The sequence below is a fragment of the Trichoplax adhaerens genome, genomic scaffold, assembly GCF_000150275.1.
Source record: "Trichoplax adhaerens TRIADscaffold_4 genomic scaffold, whole genome shotgun sequence".
NCBI classification, from domain to species: Eukaryota; Metazoa; Placozoa; class Uniplacotomia; order Trichoplacea; family Trichoplacidae; genus Trichoplax; species Trichoplax adhaerens.
The window spans coordinates 5,373,063-5,387,394 of NW_002060946.1; the positions used below are offsets into that span (position 1 = coordinate 5,373,063).

Here is a 14,332-nt window from a genome sequence, read left to right on the forward strand (position 1 = left end):
GAATGACTAGTACGGTTAGATAAGGTAGTTACTCGTATCTAGGATAATGTCCCTGGGTCTGCAAAAGTAGAAACTGTTTCCGAACTTGGCAGCATTGCTATCGGTCAAGAAGAAATCAGGGGCCTTTAGTCCTTAGGTCTGTTTGTGGACCATATAATTGAGAGCGGTACTGTATGTCTATCTGACATCGATGAGGAACCGGGATGAATCATATTTCTCGCATAGCAGCACGTAGTTTCAACCGAGGCAGTATTATTGCACAGGATAGCATAGCAAATATTAATATACGGCCATATAAAGTCGATACTCTTTCTAAACTATGCAATCTGCTGTTTTGGAGTGCGGCGCAAATACTGTAATGGTAACTCCGTACGCTTAATTTGGTCTACGATTCCTCAATTGTTTTTCAATATAGAAATTTTGCGAACCATGATTTAACAGTTAAGGATCACTTTATCGAAGTGTAAGTGTACCGCTCGTACAATTGCAAGTGACGATATTCATGCCGGTTGCCGATCCGATATCTAGTCGTTATTAAATCAACTGGATTGTTAAAGAAATTCGATAATATAAAAGGGAGAACTTCATGGTTAGGTCTGATACAGATGTTGCGTATTTTGATCACTATATTTTAAGGATGCTTCTTGAGTATGAATGCCAATACTACCTCGCTGATATTGCATACTCGAATACAGCGTACGAGAGAGCGCTTCCTATTTAGGCCTTTTGTATGTAATGCATTATTTTTATCTCCTCAATTTTGGGATAGGTAATATACTGTAAGAATCGTCCCTAAAGGATGACTACGGAAATACTAGATGATATTGATCGAAAACTGTTTGGCTATGTAGCGGAATGGGCTTGCTCTCGTCGGTATTATTCTATTCTTCGAGGTATAGCACTGTATTGTATAGCAGAGAAAATTATTCTTGCAACTTACTTTACTCTTTACACGGTTTATATTGCAGTTGGCACTTAGTAAATGCACTGTATTATCTCAGGCAATATCCGTTGATTAATTCTAGCGTATAAGTTATTATTACAGTTTAAAGCAAATGAATACCTGCAGTCCATTAAATAGATGATATAAATCTACTGTAGTTATGATTGCTTAATAAAAGTAACCCTGTACAATTGTGCTGTTTTACGAATGTTTTCCTATCCCACCAGCAATCGTATCTAAACTAAATACTCTGGTCGACAAGAATTTATTCTGTTATTCTTCTCCTAGTGCAAACACTAGTAAAAGAATATGAAATAAATGAACGAGTATGCTATTGTAAGGACCACTAGAATCCCTGGTACTGATTCTAGTAGTCCTTGATTATAATTATATCAGCGTACGAACCAATTAATACAACAACTTCCGTCTTTCGCTTCTTTACTAAATTCACTCCAAATACTACCTACAATATGAGTGGCAGTGCTTACTGAAACTGCTCTCATAATATATAATCAAGGTACCGCAACGACTGTTCTAACTTAACAGTATCATTATACTATGTACAAGCCGTATAGGCATGTCCTATCTACAGTTTTAATCTGGAGCTTGACAAAGCGAAATAATTTTTATGTACTAACTCCAATAACACAATACGAACACTGTAGTTATTTGTACAAGTTATAAGTGTATAATGGAACTAATAACTTTCAATTCATACCATAAGTATTAATTATTTTTCTCATGTCAAGTTTGCAGAATGTCATGATGTATAACTTTTGCTTAAAGAAGTATGAATAGTCTGTTGCATTATACATCATACAGGATTGCAGGAACATCATGGAAGTGCGAAATTTACTGTTAAAACTGAGCGATGGATGGCTTATAATTTATGGCGAATTGTTAGTAAAAGAGAGCTAGATAAGTATGTAGATGCCATTGAAATACTACAACAGCTGCATTCAAAGTGGCCGAAATTAATCACCTTTGAAGAATATAGGAGAATCTTACTTGAAATGAAAACAAAGGTCGGTGTCATTAAGATTTATATCTTATAAATGAATACATAAGAGCTTTCAAAGACCTAAATTAACTGCGGGTACTAGAAATATCTCCTGTTATAGAAATATTATCGATAGTCTAAGGATATTGTTTTAAATTAATTTCTTAGTAATTGTTGCTGATGCAAACAACCCGATGAATGCTACCATGTTGCGTAATTAAGATTCTATTTAGATCAAATTTGATATTTTATTCCTTTACTATTGATCATTATAGATACTTTGTATGAAACGTAGTCGCCTAAATAACACAATTAAAAATCTTTGATTTGATTAGTTTATACTCGATTGAATAATTATCATGTGTTATTATAAAGAGTAAACTATTTAATTAATTATGTATACTATTCATATGCCCCACCAATATTAGGCAATATTAAATTTGTTATCATCGTGTAGCGATGACTTAAAGATTATTGATATGACTTGCAAAATGCTTCCGAGAAAACAAGAAGATAGAGAAGATTTGGTAAATATTATAACGTATTGTAAACGACCGGATTCATTATGGTTATCAATGCCTGCACCAATTCACTAGTGTGCAATTAAAATTTGCTTATACAATATAATAACCCGCAATCTAATTGATTTTAACCCCACTTGGATCACATTTCGTGTAGTCTGACGAAGAAGCCCAGGCACTTCACAAGGAGCAGTTATTAATCCGTCATAATATTATATGTATGATTAGTGAAAGTGAACTACGGAAAGATTTTTCTGAACACTTTAGAAACGTCATGAAAGACTGTCAAGAAAAGTTACCATTGGAACAGCTCGTAGAACAATACACTGATAAAATTAACTCTGAGCTCGGAGAATGTGCATTAATTGAAAAGGTAACTATAACACTCAATTTTAAGTTTAGCAGGTATTTTCTAGAGTACAGTAGATGCATCGTAGTAACACTTTCCTTTAATTTCCTACTAAAACTGCGAACTTTTTTTAATTTTACTATTAATTTAAAAGTTATGCGATATCAAAGGAGATGGTGAAGCGGAAAATTATGACCAGAGTATTAATGTTAGTAATAAGACTTGTTTATAACTCAAATGATTTTATGGATTATATGGTATTACATTGTTTTAATAAATATATTTTAATTATTGTTTCGAGTGACTTAGTGAATTTCACTCTGCCCTTAAGCAAGGCAATATTGAGTCGAAATGCAATTTTTACTATTGTATTATCAGTTATAAAATTCTACTTTGCCGTTGCACAGCTGCTAATGATTATATCATTGGTAATATTAAACAAATAATAGGCTATTGTAAAGGGTCCGCTCACATCAGTTGCGATTGCATCTGAATCATCATCTACGGCAACGTTTATTACTACACCTAATGATAGAAAAAGTAACGAAGTTCTATCAAAGCGACAATTACTTACAAATAAATCTGCTAGTATCGGGAATAGTAGAACGTCTAGTGTCTACGCCACTTTCTCAATTGACGATAAATCAAGTACACTGACTTTCGAGGACGATCGATTGGATATGCTACAAGCTACAGACCTTACATCAGTATTTATGCCGACCACGGAAAACAAAGATGTAGTTGCATCCTCAGTTACAGATGAAAATGTGGCATGTTTACAGGATCTACTTGCATGCTCCAGTACATATTCTGAGATGGAAGGCAGTAAAGCTATAGGTAAAGCGATGATTACTATGGCCACTCTATCAAAAGACCTATCTGGTAATTCAAAAGACATTTCTATAGTCAAAACAGACGTAGCGGAACATGTGAAAGCTGATACTACCATTCCGTTAAATCTACCTCTGAAATCAAATAATAATATTATAGTGAAAAAAGAGTCAACTAGCACCAAACAACCTCCAATATACATTATTGATTCATCTTCAGGGAATAGTTGTAACAATGATAAGAGAGACACTCGTATTAGCGATTCCTTAGAGGTTATTGAACAACCGATTACAAGAACTACCACTAGCGATAATCGAGCGAAGTCAACTAGATCGAAACGTAAATCGAAAAGTGTACAAAACGAGGATAGTAGAGCTGACCTTATAGCAAGTAACATAAATATGATTAGCAAGGTTAAAAGCAGGAACAATCAACATCGCCAAGATAGCCCAGATTACGAAAATATGCAAGTGGTTGGCTACAGAATGCTAGAAAGTGGATCCTACGAATGCGTCCTGATTGGGAAGGATAAAAGAAGGTGCTCCGTAATATTCGAACAGTGCAACGTAGAAATAGCAAAGCAAAGTTTTTGACGTATCTTTTGGCCATTGCTACACTAGCTCCCGATAGGAATATAAGAAAGAAGACTACATCGTAAGAGCTTTCAGGTTCTATTATTAAGGGCAGAAATATTGCCATTGTGCGTAGTTCCAAGAGCTACAGTAATGGCACTTTGTGGTTAAGCATGCCATTACCCAAGCTAAGATAACATTATTTGATAAAGTAATTTAGTAAAGGTTTGCATGTAAGATAAAAATTAACTGCAACTGCCGTACTTATCTTAATTAATTATTCAACCATTTGGACGAAAAATTTCCTTTGACTAATCACTATTGATATTAATACTATTCATTAACCGTTTTATCATCTTCATAACTGAGAGTTGTAAATTGATAGTCGTAACTAAGGCATTAAAAATGCTTGAAGTTCAATTAAATTTTCAGCCTGACAATTCAATGTTCGGGAAAGCAGTTCAGCTTAACCTATAGTATCCTCGTTTTATAATCCTTTTCTATCTCTAAAGGCTTGTATACTTAATACAGCTGAGCAATGTAATAAAAAGAAACCATATCTATAATTGTTGGGTGTTGTATTAAAAGTCTTTTAATCAATAGCGAAGCAATACGATGAATGTATGAATTATGAGGAGTTCTTGCGATCATGGAAATCGAGCAACCTAAGAACTATTACTATTCATAAAAACGATCAATACGAAGTGGTAAGGTCTTTGTTGAGCTAAATACCTGTAATTAGATCCAGCAAGCTATTGATTTAGTAAAATTATATAGAATTGCAAATCATTGTGACTGACGCACATCTATAATGCTATTCAAATCTCACACAATGAAAACTATCAGATGGCTACCGACCATGAAAAGTTTTGAATTTGTGCGTAACAAGTAATTAATTATAAATATTTGTTATGACGAAAACCTTTGCTTGACGTATAACTTTCGTGTAACCCAATACTACACTAACTGTAATAGATTTCATCTCTTTTATCTAATAAATTAAATTACAGCTGGCGCATTGATGCTACATTGACAAATTTTTTAAATTGACCTCATAGATGTGTAGGGTAAATTGTTTTTCATATTTCGTACATTCATTTTTTGGGGGCGATGGATAAATTCATTACTCGAACGCAGAGGAAGTACTGTAACATTATCATAATTTTATTTCTATAAATGGTAACGATTATTTAATAGCGAAATAATCCTATTATAGCCAGTTAGTTTTATAATGCTCAAACATTAACGAGCTTATTTACTATCAGAGCCAATGTGACTTTATTGTTCTTAGTAAATCATTAACAGCCTAATGTTCGAAATTGAACTTTCAAGCATTACTATCCATTTAAGAAAGGTTTTTCGTAATGCTTTCATGCTTTAAGGCCAAGTTAACAAATGTTCAGAACAACGTAAGCAGTCTTTAGGCTATACCATCATTGGCAAAGTACTAGTGAATGGAAAAGCAAAATAAGTTGCATGGTGATCCTTATTTACGACCTTTTTTAGAAGCAACACTAAGTAAATGTTCAATATCATTAGCAATTGCTTCAGTTCGAAAATTTCTACTGTAACGCTTATACGGTTTGCCATCTGCTGTAATCAAAAATTTTTCAAAATTCCAAGATATATCGCTACGTTTGACAGGTTTCCATATAATAAATTTTGGATCGCTCATTAAACTATCCGCATCATCGCTTGGAGTAGGTAGCGATTCTTTCAAGAATTGAAATAGTGGATGAGCATTAGAACCGTTTACGTCACATTTGTCCATAACCACACAATCAGGTTGATATCCACCACCTGGTCGAACATGCTTGAGTGAATGGAGAATTTCTTCCCCATTTAAATTTTCCTGATGGCCGAACTGATTGCACGGAAAAGCTAAAACAGCGAATCCATTTCCTTGATGAGCATATTTAGCTTGCAATTGGTTCATCTGTCAGATTATTAATACGATAACATAGATTAGAGAAATATCAATGCATGGTATCGATAATTAATCTATCAAAGTAGCAGCCCGTAAAAAAATATGATGCCAACACAATCAAATTTCCTGAAAGTGTTGTTTGTCGAACTAAAATTGACATCGCATTCACTGTATCCGATAAGCTTTGTCAAGTATTATTAATCGTAGTTGCACCACAATTTGATAAATCAATCACGAAACACCTAATGTAATTGTCGATATTGAATTTGATCTCTAACAGTCTCCAATTTACTCGTATATCTATTTTTTCAAGAGAACTTAAAGTCATGGTTTAAGAAATTTGCAGGGCTTTCCCAACCTCTAGCCCTTCCTAACTATAGTTTATAATTTTTTATCCATTTTTAATAGTCTAGACGTTGCTCATTCATTGTTTTGCAACTTTCAATGGCACTTCCATAGTAAAATGTAAATTTAATATGAAATCTGCCCAGTGCCCATGAATCAACATACATATACCAGATTGTGTATGAGAGACTCGGGAAAAATAATTAAATCGAAATCGTGATTCGGGTATTGTTGAAAATGTCAAGATCTGTAAAATCATCATAAACTAACATAATGACGGATTCCAGAGAATTAAAAGTAGCTAACGGTTATCTATATTACAATTTAACCAAGTGTCTATTCAAGAAATCGATCGGAGTAACTCAACGATATATAGGGTAGTCGAAAGTTATCGCCATGCAGTACTTTTTCCCCTTAAAATTGGATAAACAGCAACTATTCAGATAGAAGACAAACAATGAATTATAGCCCAGTAAGTGCAAAGAAAACTTTTGAAATGTGAAATGCTTTAAGAGTAACAATTACTAATTATTCAATAACGCATTTGGACACAATACTTTCAAGAATGAAATATTCCATTGGATGTTTCCTTCATACATATTTTAAATATTTTATAATAAGATTGTCTAGAGTCAATTTTGAATCATTTAAAATGTTGGAACTTGGAATTTGTAGTCATCAGTCACGTAGCAGCACAATGAGCTCATAAACGTTCAATTCGTTATCTAAAAATAATTACTTTAAAAACTAGGGTAAAATTCGCTGCAATAATATGCTGAGTCGTAATATGATCTATTCTTGTTGTACTGTAATTGCAATATTGGATGCAATAGATGATCGATCTTTGAGTCTAATTGACTAGTTGTACAGTTACAAAACGACAGGCAAGTACATTCATCCTGATCAATCTCCTTTTCATGATACAGTCTATGCGTAAAGCAGTAGTCAGGTTACTCGGGGATAGATCTATTTCTAAAGATAGGGATAGACATTGGATCGTCGATAACGTCTACTGCTGCAATTTATGACTATTATTGATCAGCGAATTAACTTAATGAGCCATCAAATAATTCCATTTTTAATAGTTGCCGTACTGAATCACATTGTCATTGAAGTAATTTTACACAGCAGCAAGGAAAGTGTACGATTGCAGGAGTAAGAGTTATCCTAATCGTTTCTATAGTATCGATCAAGTGTGGCCGATCGATGTCATCTATCGACGTAGAACGATAACTATTGATTTCAAGATTTGTACCTAGTATTTTAGTTTGTCTATCATTAATCGAATCGAATTGGACACAACATCAAAGCTAATCCAAGATTGAAGCAGTCATTAGATTTATTTCTCTTGATCGGCAGTCTAGTCTATCAATGCAATCCGTCTTATAAATGCAAAGCTACTAAAGGGAGATCGATTGCCGTATCATAGCACTCTCGATCATTTCACATCCAACTAATCGTTCATCCCTCTACACACATCCATCAACTACTTCAATAAGTGGCACTTAAATACGGTAGTTACTGGTACAACCATTAACGTAGATCTCCATGATATAGATTGCCTAAGATAATTCAATAGATAGAATGATCATACCTCCAGGAAATCGCGAGTGGTTGTACCTCATGCTGAAGCAGTATTTTCGATCAGGACAACTTTGTTGCGAAATTTAGCCAAAGGAAGTTGTTCACCAGACAAAGTCTTGGCCGTCAAGTCATACAATGACTTGATGACTTTGCCGTTGCTGGACATTCTGCGAATGATAATGGAGCTATTCATTTTAGCCACCCTTAATAAATACACCGTGGCAGTGATTGCAATCTGTGCAGTTGTTCGCTATTTGGTTTCCAAGAGATGTTGTTCTAAACGCCAATGGTTACTAACGTGGTTAATAATTAATTCCTCTTGTCAAATACGCTTACGCTAGCCACTGAACCAGGGTGTAGTAACTAGTACTAATACTGGACAATAGTCCATGTTGCGTAAACATCATCAAGAAAGGATATAGAATGGTCTACGATTGCTAATTGTTCTGATTAATTAATTTAACCTTGGCCAAATCAATGTTTTGTTACGTTGATGCAATCGTCACTATCGCCAATAAACTATTTGTATAAGGTATACTCTACTCTACGGTAACGCTATCTAGTTCTAATGTCGTATAAGTTGCAGTCTAAAATGAGAGAACTGGCCTACAAGGCTACTTTGGCTGTTGTCGAACATCTGCATCACAGATATAGCATATAACAGCTCATTGTCGACCGGTTTGTTAATAAAATTATACTAGTATACAACCTGATCGCGTACACTATCATGCTGACAACGATAATTAATGTTAGATTAGAATACACGTATGATGATGTGTTTAGCAGAGTAATTAGCAAACTACGTGAGAAGTAAGAGAGGACTTGATCATGGCTATGCATGCTTGGATTTTAGCCGGCTCTCCGCGGACCACAGAAGCTTTCGTCGTATAAATTACGCAGACTAAAAGTATTCTAAGACAATTCAATCTTTGACAGCATTTACAAGAGAATAAGGAGTAGAAGATGAGTTTTTATTATAGGATTGTACATCGATATTGAGAAGAAATTATGTAACAGTAATGAATACATATCCCGTTATTTAGTTTAGTATAGAAATGAGATTAAACTAAAAGAATAACTTGTAATTGTTTCAGCCATTCTTTGGTTTAGTCTCTTCCTATTAAAATTTTTTTTTAAATGAATTAATAATGTAACAGCTTCTGGCATAGAACAACACTTTAATATAATAAAGTATTCTTTCGGCTACATTATATGTTAGCACTAAATCAGTCAATGTAAGATTTCATAAAAATACTATTCAAAGTAGACCATGTTAGTGACTGCCAGGGGTCGCCAGTATATGAAATTCTGTCATAGAATCCATATTAAAAGGGTAGGAGGGAGTAGATGAATTCCAACACCTTTCTCTGATACAAGTAGTATGTTTGAAATTTTACCGTGCTGGTCAAAAGTGGAGTTATCCTGGTAATAAGACAATTATGTTGTATGTAGAATTCGAGCGTTATGATCAGGACACTGGAATGACATTGGTTTGATACTATATAGTACAACTAGAAGTGTCATATCATTTTTCATGTAGCAAACATGCTACTATTGCCCTATATTTCTCTAGATGTAGTCTAAATTGAAGATGATATATCAAGAATGTCATTAAGCGAAATAATTACAGAAACTCTTTTGTAGGGATCGAGGGATTAATTATCACCAGGCTTGTAGATCCGTCTGTAAAGTTTGTAATATGTACATGTAACAGTTAGATGTATTAGCCGATGTAATGTAAGCAAAGTGTAGATTGTAAAGTTTGAGTAATTCTTGCAAGTATATAAGAGATGCCTTAATTAGCAAAGCAAACTTCAATATCCATTACGGACTAGTATGTGAGAATTAATACATTCAAACTAGTCAGCAGGACCATAACACCGTCAATATAGCCAATTTATTAACTGTAAGTCAAAATTAGAAGTTGCCAACGGGTAACTGTACACAAAACTAAACCGAAGCAGATATCTTTAACAACGAGTAACTAGATCAAATCTACGATCAAAATCTCTACGATCTTCCCAGCTCTCTCCCTCTGTAGCTTAGCTTGCACGGCCTTGAATACTATCTATTTTATACAGTCCTACTAAAGGACTAGTTACTAAATTTAAGACAATTACACTATTTTGGTAATTAATAGTAACGCCATGCATTGCATCATCAATAAATACTTTAACATGAATGTAACACGCATTAATATCACTTTGACTTTAATGAATTAATGAATTAGTAGTACTGCAAAGCGCTGTATTTCTAAATAGCCGTGAAGGAATAATTAAGTATGCAAAAATCGATACATGTATCTGATCCAATGTTTACCAAGGCTCAAATTCTTCCTTGCTAAGTCAATAAACTCGGTCCATCATGATGCATTCTGTATCAATTTAATATCTCGGATTGAGAATAACCGGTCAAACAAGTTCTACGCAAAAATTAAGAACAAACAACAATATCTAACATAACTTCTTTCAGCTAAAAATGAGGGCGTATAATATAATCAGCAATTCTATTCTCATTCTAATATTTTATATCTATATTCATATACCCCACTTATATTGTTTTAAAATTGATCAGTGATACGATGGATCAAATATTCATGGTAATTAATATATGAATACATACAATTTGAGTATTCATATTAACAATTATTTCGAGAGAACAAGATGGAAGCTTTTTTTAAATCCTTGAACTGTTTATAGAGAATCATGATTGAACTAATGCTTATGGAGTAGCTCACTACGCAATTAAAGTGATGATACTAAAGTATATTTTATTAGACAGCGACTAAGGCATTACCACAGTTCCGTCATAGTAGATATGTAATACTATGATAAAATGTAATAGTACTAAGTCATAAGTATTTTCCATCAATAAAGTGATTCTTAATTACCGTATGATGTAATACATGTGAAGAATTCCTTTAATTAGCCAAGTCTTTTATGATTAAGTTTTAGCCTCAATACTAAGAATAATATACCATTCCAATAAGCTGGAAAATATATTTTAGCATCGTGTCTTGGTAGAACAGAAATTCTACAGTAGCTCTGATAGCTGCTGTGAATATACGACCTAGATAAGATTCGATGATAGTTACAAATTAGAATAGGCTTGGATGAACCAATAAGCAAAATAGGCCTATTTTAAAGTACAGTGGAAAAAACGGGGAACGATAGAGTTTAGTTTACCATGGCGTACTGGAACTAATACACGTGTATAAAAAATATAAGAATATATTACCACGGATAATAAGCCAAGCAAGTAGGGAGCTTTTAATAAAGGTTGAAATGCTTGATTTTGACACAAAGAATCTGTTCATCACAAACCTTTACAGCACTATTTTAGCATCAATTAGGCACAATTGACTTCTATAAGACATATCTTAATTTGCCATCAACAGCCACTTTAATAGATATGCCATATCAAATGAAATATCTTAATGCCAGTATATCCATTGACCAATTTCATGTAAACTAATCAGCTGCCATGTACTAAATAACATTATCCTTGAGTTATGATACTGCATTATATCTGAATCTGTACTTAGAGCACATGACTATTGTTGTAATAAGGGTCATAAATCTATAAAATTTACTTATCATATCCAGGTAAACGCACATCATCGGGTAAGAATCCTCTAAATATCCCCAAATTTGTGCCTATGATATTACGAAGGCTAAGAAAAAAGGATTGGATCCATCTATGTTCTAAGTTGACACTTAGGAACACTTGCAGGGTTATCAATGACGCGGTAGATTGCTTTTATGCCGTATAGAGACATGTTTGCACTACCTGCATGTTATGTTCGTAGTTCATTCTTTTGATTTTTAAATTATCCGTATCACTTTATCAATCAAAAAAAAGTGATTCTCTCCTACAACTAATCCCCTATTTTTTTTCAACAATAATTCTATATGAATCATTCGCAAAATTACCGCATGATAAATTAAATATACCCTACCATTAAGTTATCGACCTCTTTATTCTGCCTGATTAGCAATTATGCCTCTACTTACCAGATGGTATTAATCACTTAAGTAGTGTAGCTTAATTTTCATGTCTGTCTAGTAAATTGCTTTAAATAAGAAAGACATTTTCCCCGTACTATAACTTCCGTATACAGTAGACACATTACATCTCTTAAAATTAGTTATAGCCCTGAATTTTATATACCTTAGATCAAAATAGCTACAATTGTTAGCAAGTTACCAGTTCTAGGGATAAATACATTATAAATTTTAAATTTTAATCATCGATTTCAGTATAGAATATGATAAAGTTTCGTAATTCATGGTCTTATCCCTTCCATTTTCCTTTGGTTTGATAGTAAAATTTATTGAGAAAACAATTATTTAAACTGGAATATTCCACTCGTTAGGCGGAGTTACAATGTATGAAGCACAGTACTGCGTAAACTACCGTTCACTTACGATCGATGGAAAATCTCATAAATTTTTGATAAATTTTAAAATTTTCTAAAAGTCGCAAAAATTGATATCCTATTTCTTAACAGAATTTTTAAATGCAATGCCGTTATGCTCTTTATTTATAACAGAAAATCAATTTTGAAATTTCAATGTTATAACTTAGACACATGATTCCTTTAATACGGCAATGAGAATATTTAAGTGCGATCCAAGGATTATTAGGCAATGCTATAGGATAATATAAAGTTAACTTATGGTGCTAAAATATGATCTTTTAACGTAATCTAACCAATTATTACTACCTCAATACTAATCTAAAATTTAATGATTAATTCTGTGTTGTACTATAGCTTAACTTAAACTAAAACCAGCTACGAGGAGAATTCTAATTATTTCCTTACTGTAGCCATAATTTATGATACCATAGTCCACAATTCAAAGTAAGAATAAAACTAGAAAATAACTTAAATAGTAACATTCAATATTATACCAATCCTAAAATTAAAATGCAAGCTGTCAATATCTTGGATCCGTAGTTACTCCTATAGATTGTTGATTTTTTAGTAAAATATTCTTTTCAACCTTTGTAAAGTTGTATGATCGCATAAAAAATCGACCTTAGCGTCGGAGGGTAACAGATATTTCACTTGGCTTTTCATTAGTCACAGTAACTGTTTTCTCAACAGGTTCGTATCCTTCGGCTTCAACTCGAATAGTATATGTTCCAGGTAATAGGATTCGCCAGAAATCGCCATCTTTGGCGGTTGTAACGGTTTTACGATCTTCGATCATAATTCTAGCATTAGGTATACCTGATCCCTTTTCATCTCTCACAACACCTTTAACACCGCGATGAGCTTGCTTCAAAAAATTAAGCATCGCATATTTGTTGTCTTCCCAAAAGCTTCTTATCTCTTTAGCTAGAGGATATTTGACACAGCTTAATTCTAATGTGATTTCAAAACAGTTTGAACGTTTATAATTGAAATCTTGCATGCCGCCATTGACCGGATACCAATTAGCGCCATTTGTAATGCCATCTTTGAAACTTTCCCCATCACGTTGATGTGGACATGCTGGTCCACTTTTAGCCATTCTGCGATGTGTAAGAGAATAAGATTTAGATATAAAACGGAATACATCATCGTCGTTTGTTGCAGAATAACGTCTAACTGATCCAGGATTAGTATCATATGGGTAATTGGCAACTAAACTTCCACCGTGAAGATTTGCAGAAATAACAAATGGGGAACGGACAATCCAATTCATCAACGCTCGTGTTTCTGGTTCTGCATTTTTAGAGCTTTCTTCTGCAGTTCTACCGTAACGATAGACAAAATCAGGAAAGTTACGATTTAAGTCGATATTATTAGCATTACGACGTCCTCGTACTCCTTGGGCATCGCCTTCAATAGCTCGTTCATAACCATCAGGATTCATTGAAGGTAATAAATGAATTCTAGTATTATCGATGAATCGACGGATTTCAGCATCTTTTTCATAATTTTTACATAGGTAACGGCTAAGATGCAAGATCAATTCCCGACCAATAACCTCATTACCATGCATATTACCTACGTATTTTACCTCTGGTTCGCCAACTTCATGAATTCCTGGATTATCAGAAATTTCGAGAACCATTAACGATCTGCCTTGAACTGATTTTCCAATACTATACATCCTGGTAATATGAGGGTAATCACTACGAACTTTCTCCATAAAGGCAATCATGGCGTCGTAATTATGATGAACGAAATCATTAGAACTGGAACTGGCAACTGACGCAGAGTAAGCCGCAGTTATAAGTAAGAAGCAAATTTGAAATACTTTCCACAT

At 33.7% G+C, this 14,332-nt stretch overlaps 3 protein-coding genes across 3 annotated transcripts; 1 reads left to right on the forward strand and 2 right to left on the reverse strand.

Moving 5' to 3' along the window:
- Positions 1–799: 799 nt before the first annotated feature.
- Positions 800–4,237, forward strand: TRIADDRAFT_55801 (uncharacterized protein; the record flags this gene model as incomplete). The annotated part of the gene is made up of 6 exons (XM_002111567.1): positions 800–893; positions 1,766–1,968; positions 2,372–2,470; positions 2,622–2,837; positions 2,968–3,021; positions 3,263–4,237. 6 exons carry the CDS (start codon positions 800–802, stop codon positions 4,235–4,237), a joined length of 1,641 nt encoding a protein of 546 aa, XP_002111603.1.
- Positions 4,238–5,702: 1,465 nt separating this feature from the next.
- TRIADDRAFT_63884 (expressed hypothetical protein) lies at positions 5,703–6,471 on the reverse strand (the record flags this gene model as incomplete). The annotated part of the gene is made up of 2 exons (XM_002112066.1): positions 5,703–6,152; positions 6,436–6,471. The coding sequence occupies 2 exons, from the start codon at positions 6,469–6,471 to the stop codon at positions 5,703–5,705; spliced, it is 486 nt and encodes a 161-aa protein (XP_002112102.1).
- A 6,643-nt stretch (positions 6,472–13,114) lies between these two features.
- Positions 13,115–14,332, reverse strand: TRIADDRAFT_55803 (uncharacterized protein; the record flags this gene model as incomplete). The annotated part of the gene is made up of 1 exon (XM_002112067.1): positions 13,115–14,332. The coding sequence occupies one exon, from the start codon at positions 14,330–14,332 to the stop codon at positions 13,115–13,117; it is 1,218 nt and encodes a 405-aa protein (XP_002112103.1).